Raw genomic sequence first — 13,609 nt, 5'->3', positions numbered from 1 at the left:
TGCCACAATTAGGCAAAATTAAATTTAATGGAGTGGGAAGTTTAGAAAAGTTGCAAGGTCTTTGTGGAAAAAATATTCATTTTGCTAAGCCTGAATGTTAGTATGCTTAGCTTTTGACCATTATTGCTCCAGAAAAAGTGTCCAAAAATATGTATATCCTCCAGACAGGCTTCTAAGTTGGCAAGGTTTGTGAGGCAGGGAAGGTTATGGTGGAGGCCACAATGTTTCAAGGTTCTGTAGATCAGAATAGGGCCCAAGAATAAATGGATGTCATGACTTCACTGTTGCTGGAGTGGGATTTGGTGGGAAGGGAGAGGGGTATTATGGAAATAACAGCAAATAATTATCCAATGCAATCCAATCCAACTATGATTTGGGAAATTAGTTAAGCACAAATATCCGGACCTCTTAGGAATGATTGGGACTCTGGGAGCCAGGGAAATGTTGCAATTGGCTATAAGGCTCAGGTTTTCAATCTTTAAGGCATACTTTGAGTGGTAGCTAGGCGGGGTACTTTTGGTCAAAGTTCAGCTTCGACATCCAGGGGATGATAGGATGAGACCATTGGCTATGCAGGATGAGAGAAACCTGCCTGGAGATAATGATGTGGTCACCCTGGAGACATTGATGATTGGTGTGAGTGAATGTGAAGAGCGGATTGACCTGGAGACCGGTGAAGGTGTCTGGTAGGAGATCCGTATCTTGAGGTCAGCATAACTGGCCATGATAGGGTGACCAACCATGGCATCAACTACGGAATCATGAAATCATTACAAAAAGCAGACATTGCCAGCTTCTTACAGGGGGATCTATTATTTCTTCTCCCATCAGGCAGAAGATACGAAAGCATGTAAGCACATACAACCAAATTCAAGTAGTGTCTTCACCACTGTTATCTTGAACAGACCTCTCGTATGCCGAGGATGAATTCCCACTCCCAATCTACCATGTTGCGGCCTTTGCAATTTTTTTCTATATACACTTTCTCCAAAGCTGTAGCGCTATAATCTGCACTATATTCTTGCAGTACCTGATGTATGGTATTATTTGCCTGGATAGCATAAAACACAAAATTGTTCACTGTATCTTGGCATATATGACAATAATAAACCAATGTCAATCAATATGAAATTGACTAGATTAAGCAAGCTTAATATTGAGAAGATTTGAACAGAATGAATTTAAAACATGAATTAGCCAGTTATTTTGTTTTAATAGCCACAATAAATCAAATCAAGCCAAGCTTTAAGGTCTGTTCAAAGGTTGGATTAGTTAAGAAGTGACTATGCAAATCTGCAGAATCAGTCTGAAGAAGGGTTCCGACCCAAAACGTTCACCAGAGCTGTTGCCTGACCAGCTGAGTTACTTCACTCCCCTTTTGTCCTTTCGTGTAAACCAGAAACTGCAGTTCCTTGTTGCTACTCTATACCTGCTGCGGGTCCTGTCTGTAACTACAGTGAGACAGGAATCAGCATGAGCCCTACTAAAGTATCATTACATCATAACATCCCTGTCTTCAACATCTCAATCACTCTGTTTAGGAAGGAACTTAAGATGCTTGTTTAAACCGAAGATAGACTCAAAAAGCTGGAGTAACTCAGCAGGACAAGCAGCATCTCTGGAGAGAAGGAATAGGGTGACGTTTTGGGTCAAGACCCTTCTTCAGACCATCTGTGGAATCTGGGACGACACCCATGCGGTGATGGAAAGACAAACTCTGTGCAGTCAGCACCCATAGTCAGGATTGAACCTGGGTGTCTGGCGCTGTGAGGCAGCAGCTCTACCACTGCAACACTATATCACCCCACTTTAATTGGTATTTATTGTGAATGAATTATCAGTCATTTATGTTAACTTCATCATTGTTTTCTACTTTGGACATGTCTAAACTAGTTTGGTTTTTAAAAGTATGCTTTATTTCTTTTTTAGTATTCAGTCATGCCATCCATTCATTGGATGGAGCCACTTTGAGGAATGACTTTGCTTCTGTGCTGGAGGAATTTGGCAATCACTACATTCAAGAGGCGCTCTACGGATTTGAGGAGACTTGTACCATTTGGTTTCCAAATCGGTCAGTTCAGAAGCAATTATGGATGGAGTACCAAGATATCAGCAAAGGTTAGTATTTTTTTTGAGAATATATGATTTGAGATCAGTGAACTTATTGCATTGAGTTGATTAGTTGTCCCTCAGAAGACTTGTACACAACACTGTGAACTGACTGATGGAGAACTATTTCATGTGATTTTGTATCCAATGTATTGCAATTTATTTTTTGCTTAGAAAAGTAGGTGGCACAGCTGGTAGAGCTGCTGCCTCACAGCACTAGAATCCCAGATTTGATCCTGACCTTGGGTGCTGTCTGTGCAGAGTTTGCACGATCTCCCTGAGACCACGTGGGTGTCCTCTAGATGCTCTGGTTTCCTCCCACATCCCTAAGATGTGTGGGTTTGTAGATTGATTGGCCCTCTGTAAATTGCCCCTAGAGTGTAAGGAGTTAATGAGAAATTGGGATAACATCGAACTAATGTGAACAGGTGATCAATGTTCGGCATGGACTCGGTGGGCTGAAGTGCCTGTTTCCATGCAGTGTCTTTAAACTGAACTTAAGCCAAACTTAAACTAAACTTAAAAGCCAACACATTGTTGAGCCTATCATTGTTTGTGGAACTTGATCTTGTGGTTAAGTTGGGGAATGTTAACTTTTCACGATTTATTGGAGATTTGTAAGACTATAGCTGCTTGTATTATGAATGACTTACTGATAGTATGGAGACTGTAGAATGCTGTTATTGCAGGCCAGATCTTTTGCACTGAATGCAACATTTGGTGCATTGGGACCTTGGAGAGTGCTGTGAGCTTGTGTCTTTTTTTATTTCCACCAGCGTGTGACCATTAAACCAAAAACTGTGAGGGAATATCAGTTGCAGACTATATTAGAGTTAGAAAAAAAAGATATATCGAACAGCATTCCCAAGATATATTGTGTACATTTGTTTCACCATTTTAATTGTAACATCCGAGTTACAAACTGATGCCTTTTTTTTCCCCATACAAACCTGCCTTTGTTCACAGTAAACTATCATTATAAATAAGTCCACTAATAGATAAAACTGTGCATGCTAAATTAATGATATGGTAGCTGACCTGCAACTAAAAGGTCATTGCTGTTTGGTGTGTGTTATGGAGTTATGGATTAATGATTGTTTTACAGAGTTAACATTTCTCTTTTGTGTGATGGTGAATATTATGTTTCAAACTGTTGCAATGAGTAAAGCAATACCGAGCACATTCCCTCAGCCCATTATTTCTAATAGTTTTCAAAAGAGACCCAGGATAGACCTGGCATGAGCGGACATCCAGGTTTAGCATCTGCAAGGTATTAATAACTGCTTGTCCTGCATAAATTTATTATGGAAAGGGAACTGCCAATAGGTAACATATTTTCTGTTTGCCTGTTACAGTTATGTAGGATGGTGCTGAGTGCTGGACACAGTTTTATTTATTTTATTTAGTAAAGGAATATTGAAACTAGATATGGTAACTATGTCAGTTCTTGGGTTGAGAGGATTGTCCTATCATGATCTGCTAATAAAAGGCCTGGATAGCATAGACGTGGAGAGGATGTTTCCACTAGTGGGAGAGTCCAGAACCAGGAGGCATAAAGCCTCAGAATAAAAGAACGTACATTTAGGAAAAGAGATAAGGTGGAATTTCTTTAGCCTGAGGGTGGTGAATCTGTGGAATTCATTGTCACAGCCAACTGTGGAGGCCAAGTCATTGGGCATTTTTAAGGTGGAGATTGACTAATATTTGATTGGTAAGGGTGTCCAGGGTTATGGGGAGAAGGCAGAAGAATGGGGTCGAGAGGGAAAGATAGATCAAGCATTACTTAATTTGCAAAGTAGATTTGATGGGCCGAATGGCCTACTTCTACTATGACTTAGGAACAAATATGACAGTATCAGTTGGAGTTCAGCAGAAGGAGGGGTGATCTAATTGAAACATAAAACAGGAGGGGAGACGTTGAGATGTTTCCATTACTCAGCGATTTTTGAATGAAGGAAGGTATTCATGAGATATGGGGGCATTTAAAACTGATTTCTTTTCTCAGAGAATGGTGAAGTTCTGGATTGTGGAGGTCAGATTATCGGAGTATTTTAAGTGGAGATTAATCACTTTTGAAAGATCAGGGAACTGACTGAGAAGGGAAGGTAAGCCTTTGGATGGATCTGGCCTGATCATATTGAATTGAGAAGCCAGGTGATCTGCCCCCACTCCTAGTTTCTTCTGTTTGTTCTAATCACAGAACACTCTCTGAGGACTGAGCCCTTTCATTTCACAATTATGACCTTTTGAATTCACCAAGGGATTTAAAGATACTTTCTATTTGTTGATAAATTTCCGTTCAATTTCTCCTTTACGATGTGTTTGGAACCACTTAGCTATCAATTCTTGTGTTCAGACTGAACCAGAAATTGAAGTAGCAGAAGACTATCAGAAGTCAGGTATTGTATAGGAAGGAACTGCAGATGCTGGTTTATAATAGATAGACCACAAAATACTGGAGTAATTCAGCAGGTCAGGCAGCATCTCTGGAGAAAGGGACTAGGTGATGATTCAAGTCGGACCCTTTTGCAAACTGGTATTGTCCAAGAAAGCAAGTTATAGGTTGTGTCGAGCTCAGTTAGTTTCAGTATCACAACTGATAGGGAATCAAATGTCATATGAGGCACAAAATTAAGGCTTACTTTGTGAGGGAAACAGAAAGAGATTATATACTATTAAAAATTACCAACTTTCTGACTAGTTTGAGAAGTCTTAGCTACCCTCTGTCTGGCTACAAGCCTTTTTATTTGTGTCACTCTCTCCTGGAATAGTTCTACAGTTATCTGTGGAAGTTCTGATCTAACAAACCTCACTGCATCTTCAGATTAACTGCTCAGCGATACAGTTGCTCTTTGTTTGATCTGCCAGCTTGCAGCCTGGTTGATAACATTTGACAATCCATCACCACACTGCACTGGGAGACGCGATTCAATGTACAAGGACCACTTGGACTATGTTTCAGAGATGCAATGAAGTGAAGTATAATTGCAGGTTCTTGTGTTCTGACAGCTGCTCTGAGGCAGCAGGAAACTGAGACACTAGTAAAAGCCTCAAGACATGTCTTTCCCAAACATTAGAAATAAATCCTGCTCACTGAATTCCTTCTCAAAGTGACTGACTGATGTGAGCAAAAGATAACTCCCCTGATTCTAATTTATTTTTGAAATGCTACAGTCCTGGATGCACAACAAGGGGCTAATATGAGAAACAGCAAGGATTGTCAAGTCTAGAGGTATTCACAGAGGTCTCATTACAAGACTAGCAATGGTTAATATCATCCAGCAAACCTGTTACCTTCATTGCCAAGTGGCCTTTCCATCTACATGACTAATAAACAACATATTTAAAGAAAGATAAAAAGAGAAAATGCACATTTGTAATGACCCTTCAGTTGGTCCAGACATGAATTCATACAGTTTGGCCCAGTAACAGCTGAAACACCCTAATGATACATCAGGGAATTCACAGCAGAATTGATTACAAGAATAAAACCACTGGGTGGAATAATGTTAGACTAATACAACTGCTCTATTATTTCAAATAATTGTAATTAGATATGACTTTTTCTTAATTTAACCTTCACATTTAGTGCATATCAGTCCAGTCTTTAGCTTAAGCATTAATCTGTGTGAGGGCAGCACAATGGCGCAGCGGTAGAATTGCTGCCTTATAGCGCCTGAGAACCAGGTTTAATCCAGACCATGGGTGCTGCCTGCACGGAGTTTGTAGGTTCTCCCTGTGACCGGGTATATTTTCACTGGGTCTTCCGGTCTCCTCCCACACTCCCAAGATGTACAAGTTTGTTAATGTACAGGTTTGTTAATAAGTTTGTACACTTTTAGATAAAAGTGTAAATTGTTCCTGGCGTGTAGAGTAGTTCCAGTGTATGGGGTGATCGCTGGTCTGTGCAGACTCGATGGGCCAAAGGGTACCCGGAAGTGGCGCCGACGGACGAGAAGCCGAAGCAAAGAAGTCGAAGCCACAGAACCGAATGAAAACGAGGCCGAAACGCCAATAAACTGAAAGAATATGAAGACGAAACACCTACTAACCAAAAGGATGGAACGCCTAAATGCAAACTAACCGAAAGGGCGAGACGTCTAAAACCCAAGGAACTGAAAAGCTGCATCGCCTAAAAGCAAACTTACCGAATGGCCGCTCTGTCGAAAGGCCACCCACCTAAAAGACGGCGTCGCCTACAATTCAAAGGACTGACTGCCGTTCAACAGAGAAGTCCAATAACGGACTTGACGTTGCCGGGCGGTGGGACTTGTCAGGGATTGCTCCAGACCCCCGTGTCCATCACATCACTGTGAAGGCATGAACATTGTCCTACACCTCAGCTCCACCCGACCCAGCAGCCCATGGAGGGCGGCCGTGGGAGAGTGGGGGCTGTCCCGAGGGATGCGCACCTTCGGCTGCTTTCAACTTGGTGCTTGGGTTCTGATTGCCCAGTCACCTATGGCTTGTGTGGGAAAAGGTTGCCCCCTCCCCTCTCTCTCTCCCCCCTCCTCTCTCTCTCTCACCCCCTACTCTCTCTCCCTCTTCTATTTATCTCTCCCTCTTCTCTCTCTCTCTCTCTCCCCTCTTCTCTCTCTCCCGACTTTTCTCTCTTCTCTTCTCTCTATCTTCTCTCCCCCTTCTCTCTCTCCCCCTCTCTCTCCCCCTTCTCTCTCTCCCTCCTTCTTTCTCCCCTTCTCTCTCTCCCCACTCTCTCTCCCTCTCCTCTCCTCTCTCTCCCCATTCTCTCTCTCTCCCTTCTGTCTCCCCTTCTCGCTCTCCCCTTCTATCTCTCCCTTCTCTCTCTCCCCTTCTCCCTCTCCCCTTCTCTCTCTCCCCCCCTCTCTCCCCATCCCTCTCCCTCCCCTTCTCCCTCTCCCCTTCTCTCTCTCCCCTTCTCTCTCCCCTTCTCTCTCTCTCCCCCTTCTCTCTCTCTCCCCCTTCTCTCTCTCCCCCTTCTCTCTCTCCCCTTCTCTCTCTCTCTCCCCCTTCTCTCTCTCTCTCCCCCTTCTCTTTCTCTCTCTCCCCCTTCTCTTTCTCTCTCTCTCTCTCTCTCCCCCTTCTCTCTCTGTCTACCCCCCTTCTCTCTCCGTCTCCCCCCCTTCTCTCTCTCTCCCCCTTCTCTCTCTGTCTACCCCCCTTCTCTCTGTCTCCCCCCCTTCTCTCTCTCCCCATCTCACTTTCTCTCCCTCCTCCGTCTCCACCGGCGGGAGCGTCCCACAGTAACTGACCGCGATGCACTACCATCGGACCCCAACCCCCACACCAGGGTGATTTCCCCCCCCCCACACCCACCCACCCTTCCGACTTCAAACAAGTGCGCTCAAATTGAAATCTCACATCTTTGCGAGGGAGGGATGGAATGGATGGAATCACCGGCTAAAGCAAAGGCCGTTAGGACAGGGGAATAATGCCAGTTATTAACCTTGTTCCCGAATGTAAGAACGATTTATACATGTAACATTTTTGTTTTTAAATTAATGTAGCTTTGTTTTGATTTTTAATGCCGAGTTAAAACTCCATCCCGTGGGAAGGGCTTGCGGCCGCTGGTTTCACAGTGCCTGCATTGTTGGTAGGTGCTGTATTTTCACACGGACCGCTGCCAAGTTTTGGTTAATTAACTGGTGCCAAAGGGCTTGTTTTCCTGCTGCATATTTAAAGTCTGAAGAAAGCAGTAAGCATTAACTCAAAGGCCTTCTATGTTCTTTTAAGCTGCACTGCACACCAGGCTGTTACACTCTGTGACAGTAGGAACTGGTTCAGAACAATTGGATGGTGATTTTGTGCTCTTATTTACCCATTTAGCTGTGACTTATCTCCTCCAAACAATGTCACATAACCTCCATTGCACATTTTGACTGTTTATTGGCAAGCATCTGCAGTTATTTGTTTCGACATTTTGACATCTAACGATGTGCTCCAGATATGCTGCCTGACCTGCTGAGTTACTCCAGCACTTTGTGTCCTTTTGTGTTTAACCAGCATCTGCAGTTCTTTGTTTCCATGTTCCTCGCTAAACTGCTCCTCTGTGACCAATGGCGCACAATATAGCTGGCTCTGGAAGTGGTAAAATCAAAATAAGGACTAGCTGTCAAAATTGAGGACTTAAAATAAATTCAGCATTGTGAAAAGCTTTTTGAACAAAAAAATGGCTTAGAAGTTCAGCTGCACCTTTGACTGGCATAGAGCTTACAAAGTCTCGCTTCAGGACTGATGCGACACTGCCAAGTGGTGCCCTTCACTATCACTTGCCAATGCAATTCCTTTGTGGGCTCCACAGCTGACAAAGGAAAATCCAGCAGTCCAAGCTCGGTCTTGCAGGAGTCTCATTGAGAAAGAATGTTAGCAATTAAAGTTTTAGGGTTGTGCAGGGAATTGCTCAGAGATGCCTTTTGGGAAGGTATGGGATTAAGGGAGATAAGGGGGGGGGGGGGGGGAGGGGAGGAGAGAGAGGACGCTGCATGAGACTGGCTTGGTGGAATATTAGGTGTGAAACAATAGATCTGTGCCTTAGGGATTGGTGTGGTGCAAATACCTGGACTTGATGTGGGAGTTAGATCAAGAAGTCAGTGCTTAGATTCATGGACAAGGGCTTGATGTTTGTAAGTGGATGGGGTTCAGACCTTCTGACCTTTGGGTCATTCTCAATTAGAGATTCCAGAGATCTGTGGAACACCTAGAAACCTGGAGGTGCAGGACTTGTTCAAGAGATCATAGATATTCAGAGTGTCGTGGAGAATAAGGAGTGTAGAGAAGTGAAACAAAATAAGATAAAATAAACCTTTATGGGGTGTTCCATGTTTCAAGAAGTCCTCCTTTGATAGATGAATCAGCACCATGAATGTAATGAGAGTGCCCATTGATGCTGTGTTCCTTGGAGTCCTTGAGTTTAGAAAGATGAGGGGGGAATATCATTGAAACCTAATGAATAATGAAAGCCCTAGATAGAGTGGACATGGAAAGGATATTTCCAGTAAAGGGAGAGTTTAGAACCAGAGGGCACAGCCTCAGAATAAAAGAACATACCTTTAGCATGGAGATGAGGAGGTATTTATTTAGCCAAAGGGTGGTGAATCTGTGGAATTAATTGCAGAGACGGCTGTGGAGGCCAAAATATTGGGTATTATTAAAGCAGAAATTGGTAAATTCTTGATTAGTAAGGGTGTCAAAAGTTACAGGGAAAATACAGGAGAATGGGGTTGAGAGGGAAAATAGATCAGTCATGATTAAACGGCAGACTCAATGGATCAAATAGCCTAATTCTGTTCCTCTGTCTTGTGCTCCTTATGGAACAATGTCACTTATCCATTACTCCAAAGGAATGAAGCACTGAGAGTCAGACTGACTTCATCTCAACAATGACTGATGCAGAAATGATATCAACCGCGAAAGGGTGTTTCGCATTTGGATTCAACTTGTTCAAATTTCAAGAAAGGAATCAGCAATCATATTTCTCTCAAACTAAACAATTTTCAAATGTATAGTCCTGAAATAATGCTGCCTGACAGAGTTTTGAGGCCCAATTAAATATACGTATTATGTCATGTGTTTCATGGTATGCATATTAAATATAAATATATGCATACAATGATGGCTGGGGAATATAGTGTAATTCTCAGACAAAAAAGGCATAAGTAATTGTCTTTTTACGCAAGCTTTCCAATTTCCTTTCTTTAGTTTGAAAGCTCCTGCGGATTATAACAATTTGAATATAAATCCGGAAAAGCTAGCTTAGCCGGCATTGTCTGTGTGAGGTGCCCTCATGTCGCAACAATGACTGTCCTTGTTGATCTTTTGTCTTCTTAGACTTTAAATAACAAGAGAAAATGGCAGGAGTTTTTTTTTTTAACGAAGCCACATCACCAAATGGATGCTCCAATGGATCATTCTTTTGCATTTGGGGCCTCATTCCTTTGGAGTAATGCACAGATTACATAGTTTTCTGTACAATCCATCAACACGCCTGTAGTTAGCTGCAATTTATGTGATGAGAGTGCAGCTTTCGTGGTAGAGTTTGAGAGAACGGGGCAATTGTTCACTGATTCCAGCAAGGCACTTTGATTCCATCCATCCTAAGCCCATAACATATTTATTGTAACAATTAATATACTTTCAAGGATACATTGCACATAATAGATTTTTAAGTTAAATTATGTCTCTGCATGTCAGACAAAAATAGTTTTACATTTTATGGTTTCTTGAGCATCCCTCATTCTCAGTATGAGGGAAATTCAGTTAAAAAGAGAACGTTAGCTGGGAGACCTATGACTAAGCTGTGTCTGAGCCTCTCTGTACATCACTAGGCAGTGCTAATGAATATACATTTAGTTTAGATTAGAGATTCAGTGTGGAAACGGGCCCTTCAACCCACCGAGTCCGCACCGACCAACAATCATCCTGTACACTAGTACTATCCTACACTCGAGAAACAATTTACAGAAGCCAAGTCAACCTACAAACCCACACGTCCTTGGAATGTGGGAAGAAACTGGAACTTCCAGAGAAAACCCACGCAGTCGCAGGGAGAACGTGCAAACTCTGTGCTGACAGCGCCAAGGTCTCTGTAAGGCAGCAGCTCTACCTCTGCTCCATTGTGCCGCCAATACATACGTACTGTGGTGAGCAGCTGTGTCATATTTGGTCCAAGGATCATCCCATTAGGAATGGAAGAGATCTCATCGAGGCAGAGAGGCAGTCAGCTTGCACTTGAAGGTGCATTTCCTTGGCCAAGTCTCTGCCATTGATGCAAGCCTACTTGGCTCTATCCTGCAGCAACCTGCAACATTCTTGGTGTTTCCCTGGCTGGCATGAGGTTGGAAAGATCATACAGGTCCACCACCGATTTTTCAGCACCCTTGGTTTCAGAGACTTTCTGGATTATCTATTTTGCCGGATCAACAACAGTCACGGCCTCCAACGGTACAGGAACAGTCCGCCTTGGCCGTCGGGGAGTCAAGTTAACGGCCCACGAGTTCGGCTATGGGAACAGATCTGCCGCCTCTGGCTGGGCCAGAGTTCCAGAGCTTTGGCCGCAGGGGGAATATTTGATCGATGGGAGAAGTTCCGATGATGTTGAGATTGGCCCTCTCACATGGCCTAGGCGGCACATTTTTGGGGGGACTTCCGATAGGGCAGTTTCAAGTGTGCTCTCGTAATTTTGCCGGGATAAAGGAGGTGATAAAGCAGGGCAAACTCATATGTCAGGCTGTTATTCATCGATTACAGCTCGGCATTCAACACAATCATCCCCTCCAAACTGGTTACCAAACTCGCAGAACTGGGTCTCTGCGCATCCCTCTGCAACTGGATCCTCGACTTCCTCATCCACAGACCACAGTCTGTTCGTATTGGTGGAAATGTGTCAGCCTCGATAACAATCAGCACGGGAGCACCTCAAGGCTGCGTGCTCAGCCCCCTGCTGTACTCACTCTATACCCATGACTGCGTAGCCAACCACAGTGCGAACTCCATCATTAAGTTCGCTGACGACACCACTGTTGTGGGACGTATCACTGATGGGGATGAGTCAGAGTACAGAAGAGAGATCGAGCAACTGTCCATATGGTGCCAGCGCAATAACCTGGCCCTCAACACCAGCAAAACCAAGGAACTGATTGTGGACTTTGGAAGGAGTAGGAGGGGGACACACAGCCCCATTTATATCAACGGGTCGATGGTTGAAAGGGTCAAGAACTTCAAATTCCTGGGCGTGCACATCTCTGAAGATCTTTCCTGGTCCGAGAACACTAACGCAATTATCAAAAAAGCTCATCAGCGCCTCTGCTTCCTGAGAAGATTACGGAGAGTCGGTTTGTCAAGGAAGACTCTCTCTAACTTCTACAGGTGCATAGTAGAGAGCATGCTGACCGGTTGCATCAGTGGCTTGGTTCGGCAATTTGAGCGCCCTAGAGAGGAAAAGACTACAAAAAGTAGTAAACACTGCCCAGTCCATCATCGGCTCTGACCTTCCTTCCATCGAGGGGATTTATCGCAGTCGCTGCCTCAAAAAGGCTGGCAGTATCATCAAAGACCCACACCATTCTGGCCACACACTCATCTCCCTGCTACCTTCAGGTAGAAGGTACAGGAGCCTGAAGACTGCAACAACCAGGTTCAGGAATAGCTACTTCCCCACAGTCATCAGGCTATTAAACCTGGCTCGGACAAAACTCTGATTATTATAACCACTTTCTGCTATTTGCACTTTATCAGTTTATTTATTCATGTGTGTATATATTTATATCATGGTATATGGACACATTTATCTGTTTTGTAGTAAATGCCTACTATTTTCTGTGTGCTTAAGCAAAGCAAGAATGTCATTGTCCTATACAGGGACACATGACAATAAACTCACTTGAACTTGAACTTGCCAGAGCACCAGTTGCTTTGAAATCAGTGGTGGGCCTGTATAACAAAGACAATAAACAACATAGCTTCTGCATAAGAATGAGTTCCATGAAGCACTAAATCGTGGCAGAGAAGCAGTTTTTGGCCTCAACATGTGACATTATTACCCTTGCCCAGGAAGAGAAAGATATGCCCAAGAATCTCAGAGACACCATAACTGTGAGCATCACCCTGACAGGAGGCATCTGATTGCAGTAATTATAGTGTAGTCTCCCTGTTGTCTGCCATGGGAAGGTTTCATCATGAGAACGGGTGCCACAGTGACACAGCGGAGCTGCTGACTTGCAGTGCCAGAGACCCGGGCTCGATCCTGACCATGGCTGCTGTCTGTACAGAGTTTGGATATTCTCTTTCTGTTCACGTGGGTTTTATCCAGGTGCTACAGTCTCCTCCCACATCCCAAAGATGTTCAGATTTGTAGGTTAATTAGTTTCTGTAAATTGTCCCTAATGTGTAGGATAGAACAAGTGTACAGGTGATCGATGGTAGGCACGAAGCCGGTGGGCCGAAGGGCCTGTTTCCACACTGTATCACTAAACTAAACTTAGAATCATCCTTGAATACCTTGTATCCCTTTCTCAAAGCATATCTCTGAATTGTAATATTGATGAAAAAGCACAATGGAAAAGATTGATTGATTAAAAGATTGTTTGAAAGATACGGTGATGAAACAGTCCCTTCAGCCCCTCGAGTTCAAGCTGACCACCGATCACCCATTCGCTCCAGTTCCATGTTATCCCACTTTCTCATCCTCTCCCTACACACTTGGGGCAATTTAAAGAGGCCCATTAACCTACGAACTCACACATCATTGGGATGTGGGTAGAAACTCACTTGGTTACAGGGAGAACTTGCAAACCACGCAGACAGCACCCACGGTCAGGATCGAACCCGGGTCTCTGACCCTGTGAGGCAGCAGCTCTACCAGGTGTGGCACTGTGTTGCCCCTTTTCAATATCTTCAAAATCTTCAAAAATGTATTCAAAAACAATGAATATTGACACATTCAAAATAAATGCTAAAGAGGTTGGCCCACTGTATGAGCTAATTCAAGAGCTCTCCCGAGTTAAAAAAAAATCAAACTCGTGGT

General features: G+C 43.7%; 1 protein-coding gene across 1 annotated transcript in view; it reads left to right on the top strand.

The window, feature by feature from the left end:
* Nucleotides 1–13,609, top strand: part of astn1 (astrotactin 1) — a 1,835,284-nt gene that overhangs the window by 1,545,845 nt on the left and 275,830 nt on the right. The window contains exon 16 of the mRNA XM_033028426.1: nt 1,930–2,118. Within this exon, the coding sequence (XP_032884317.1) occupies nt 1,930–2,118 (189 nt within the window). The remainder of the gene's footprint in view (nt 1–1,929; nt 2,119–13,609) is intronic.

This window comes from Amblyraja radiata, chromosome 10 (assembly GCF_010909765.2).
Source record: "Amblyraja radiata isolate CabotCenter1 chromosome 10, sAmbRad1.1.pri, whole genome shotgun sequence".
Lineage (NCBI taxonomy): Eukaryota > Metazoa > Chordata > Chondrichthyes > Rajiformes > Rajidae > Amblyraja > Amblyraja radiata.
Note: the sequence above shows the minus strand (reverse complement) of the source record. Positions and strands in the feature narration are given on the sequence as shown.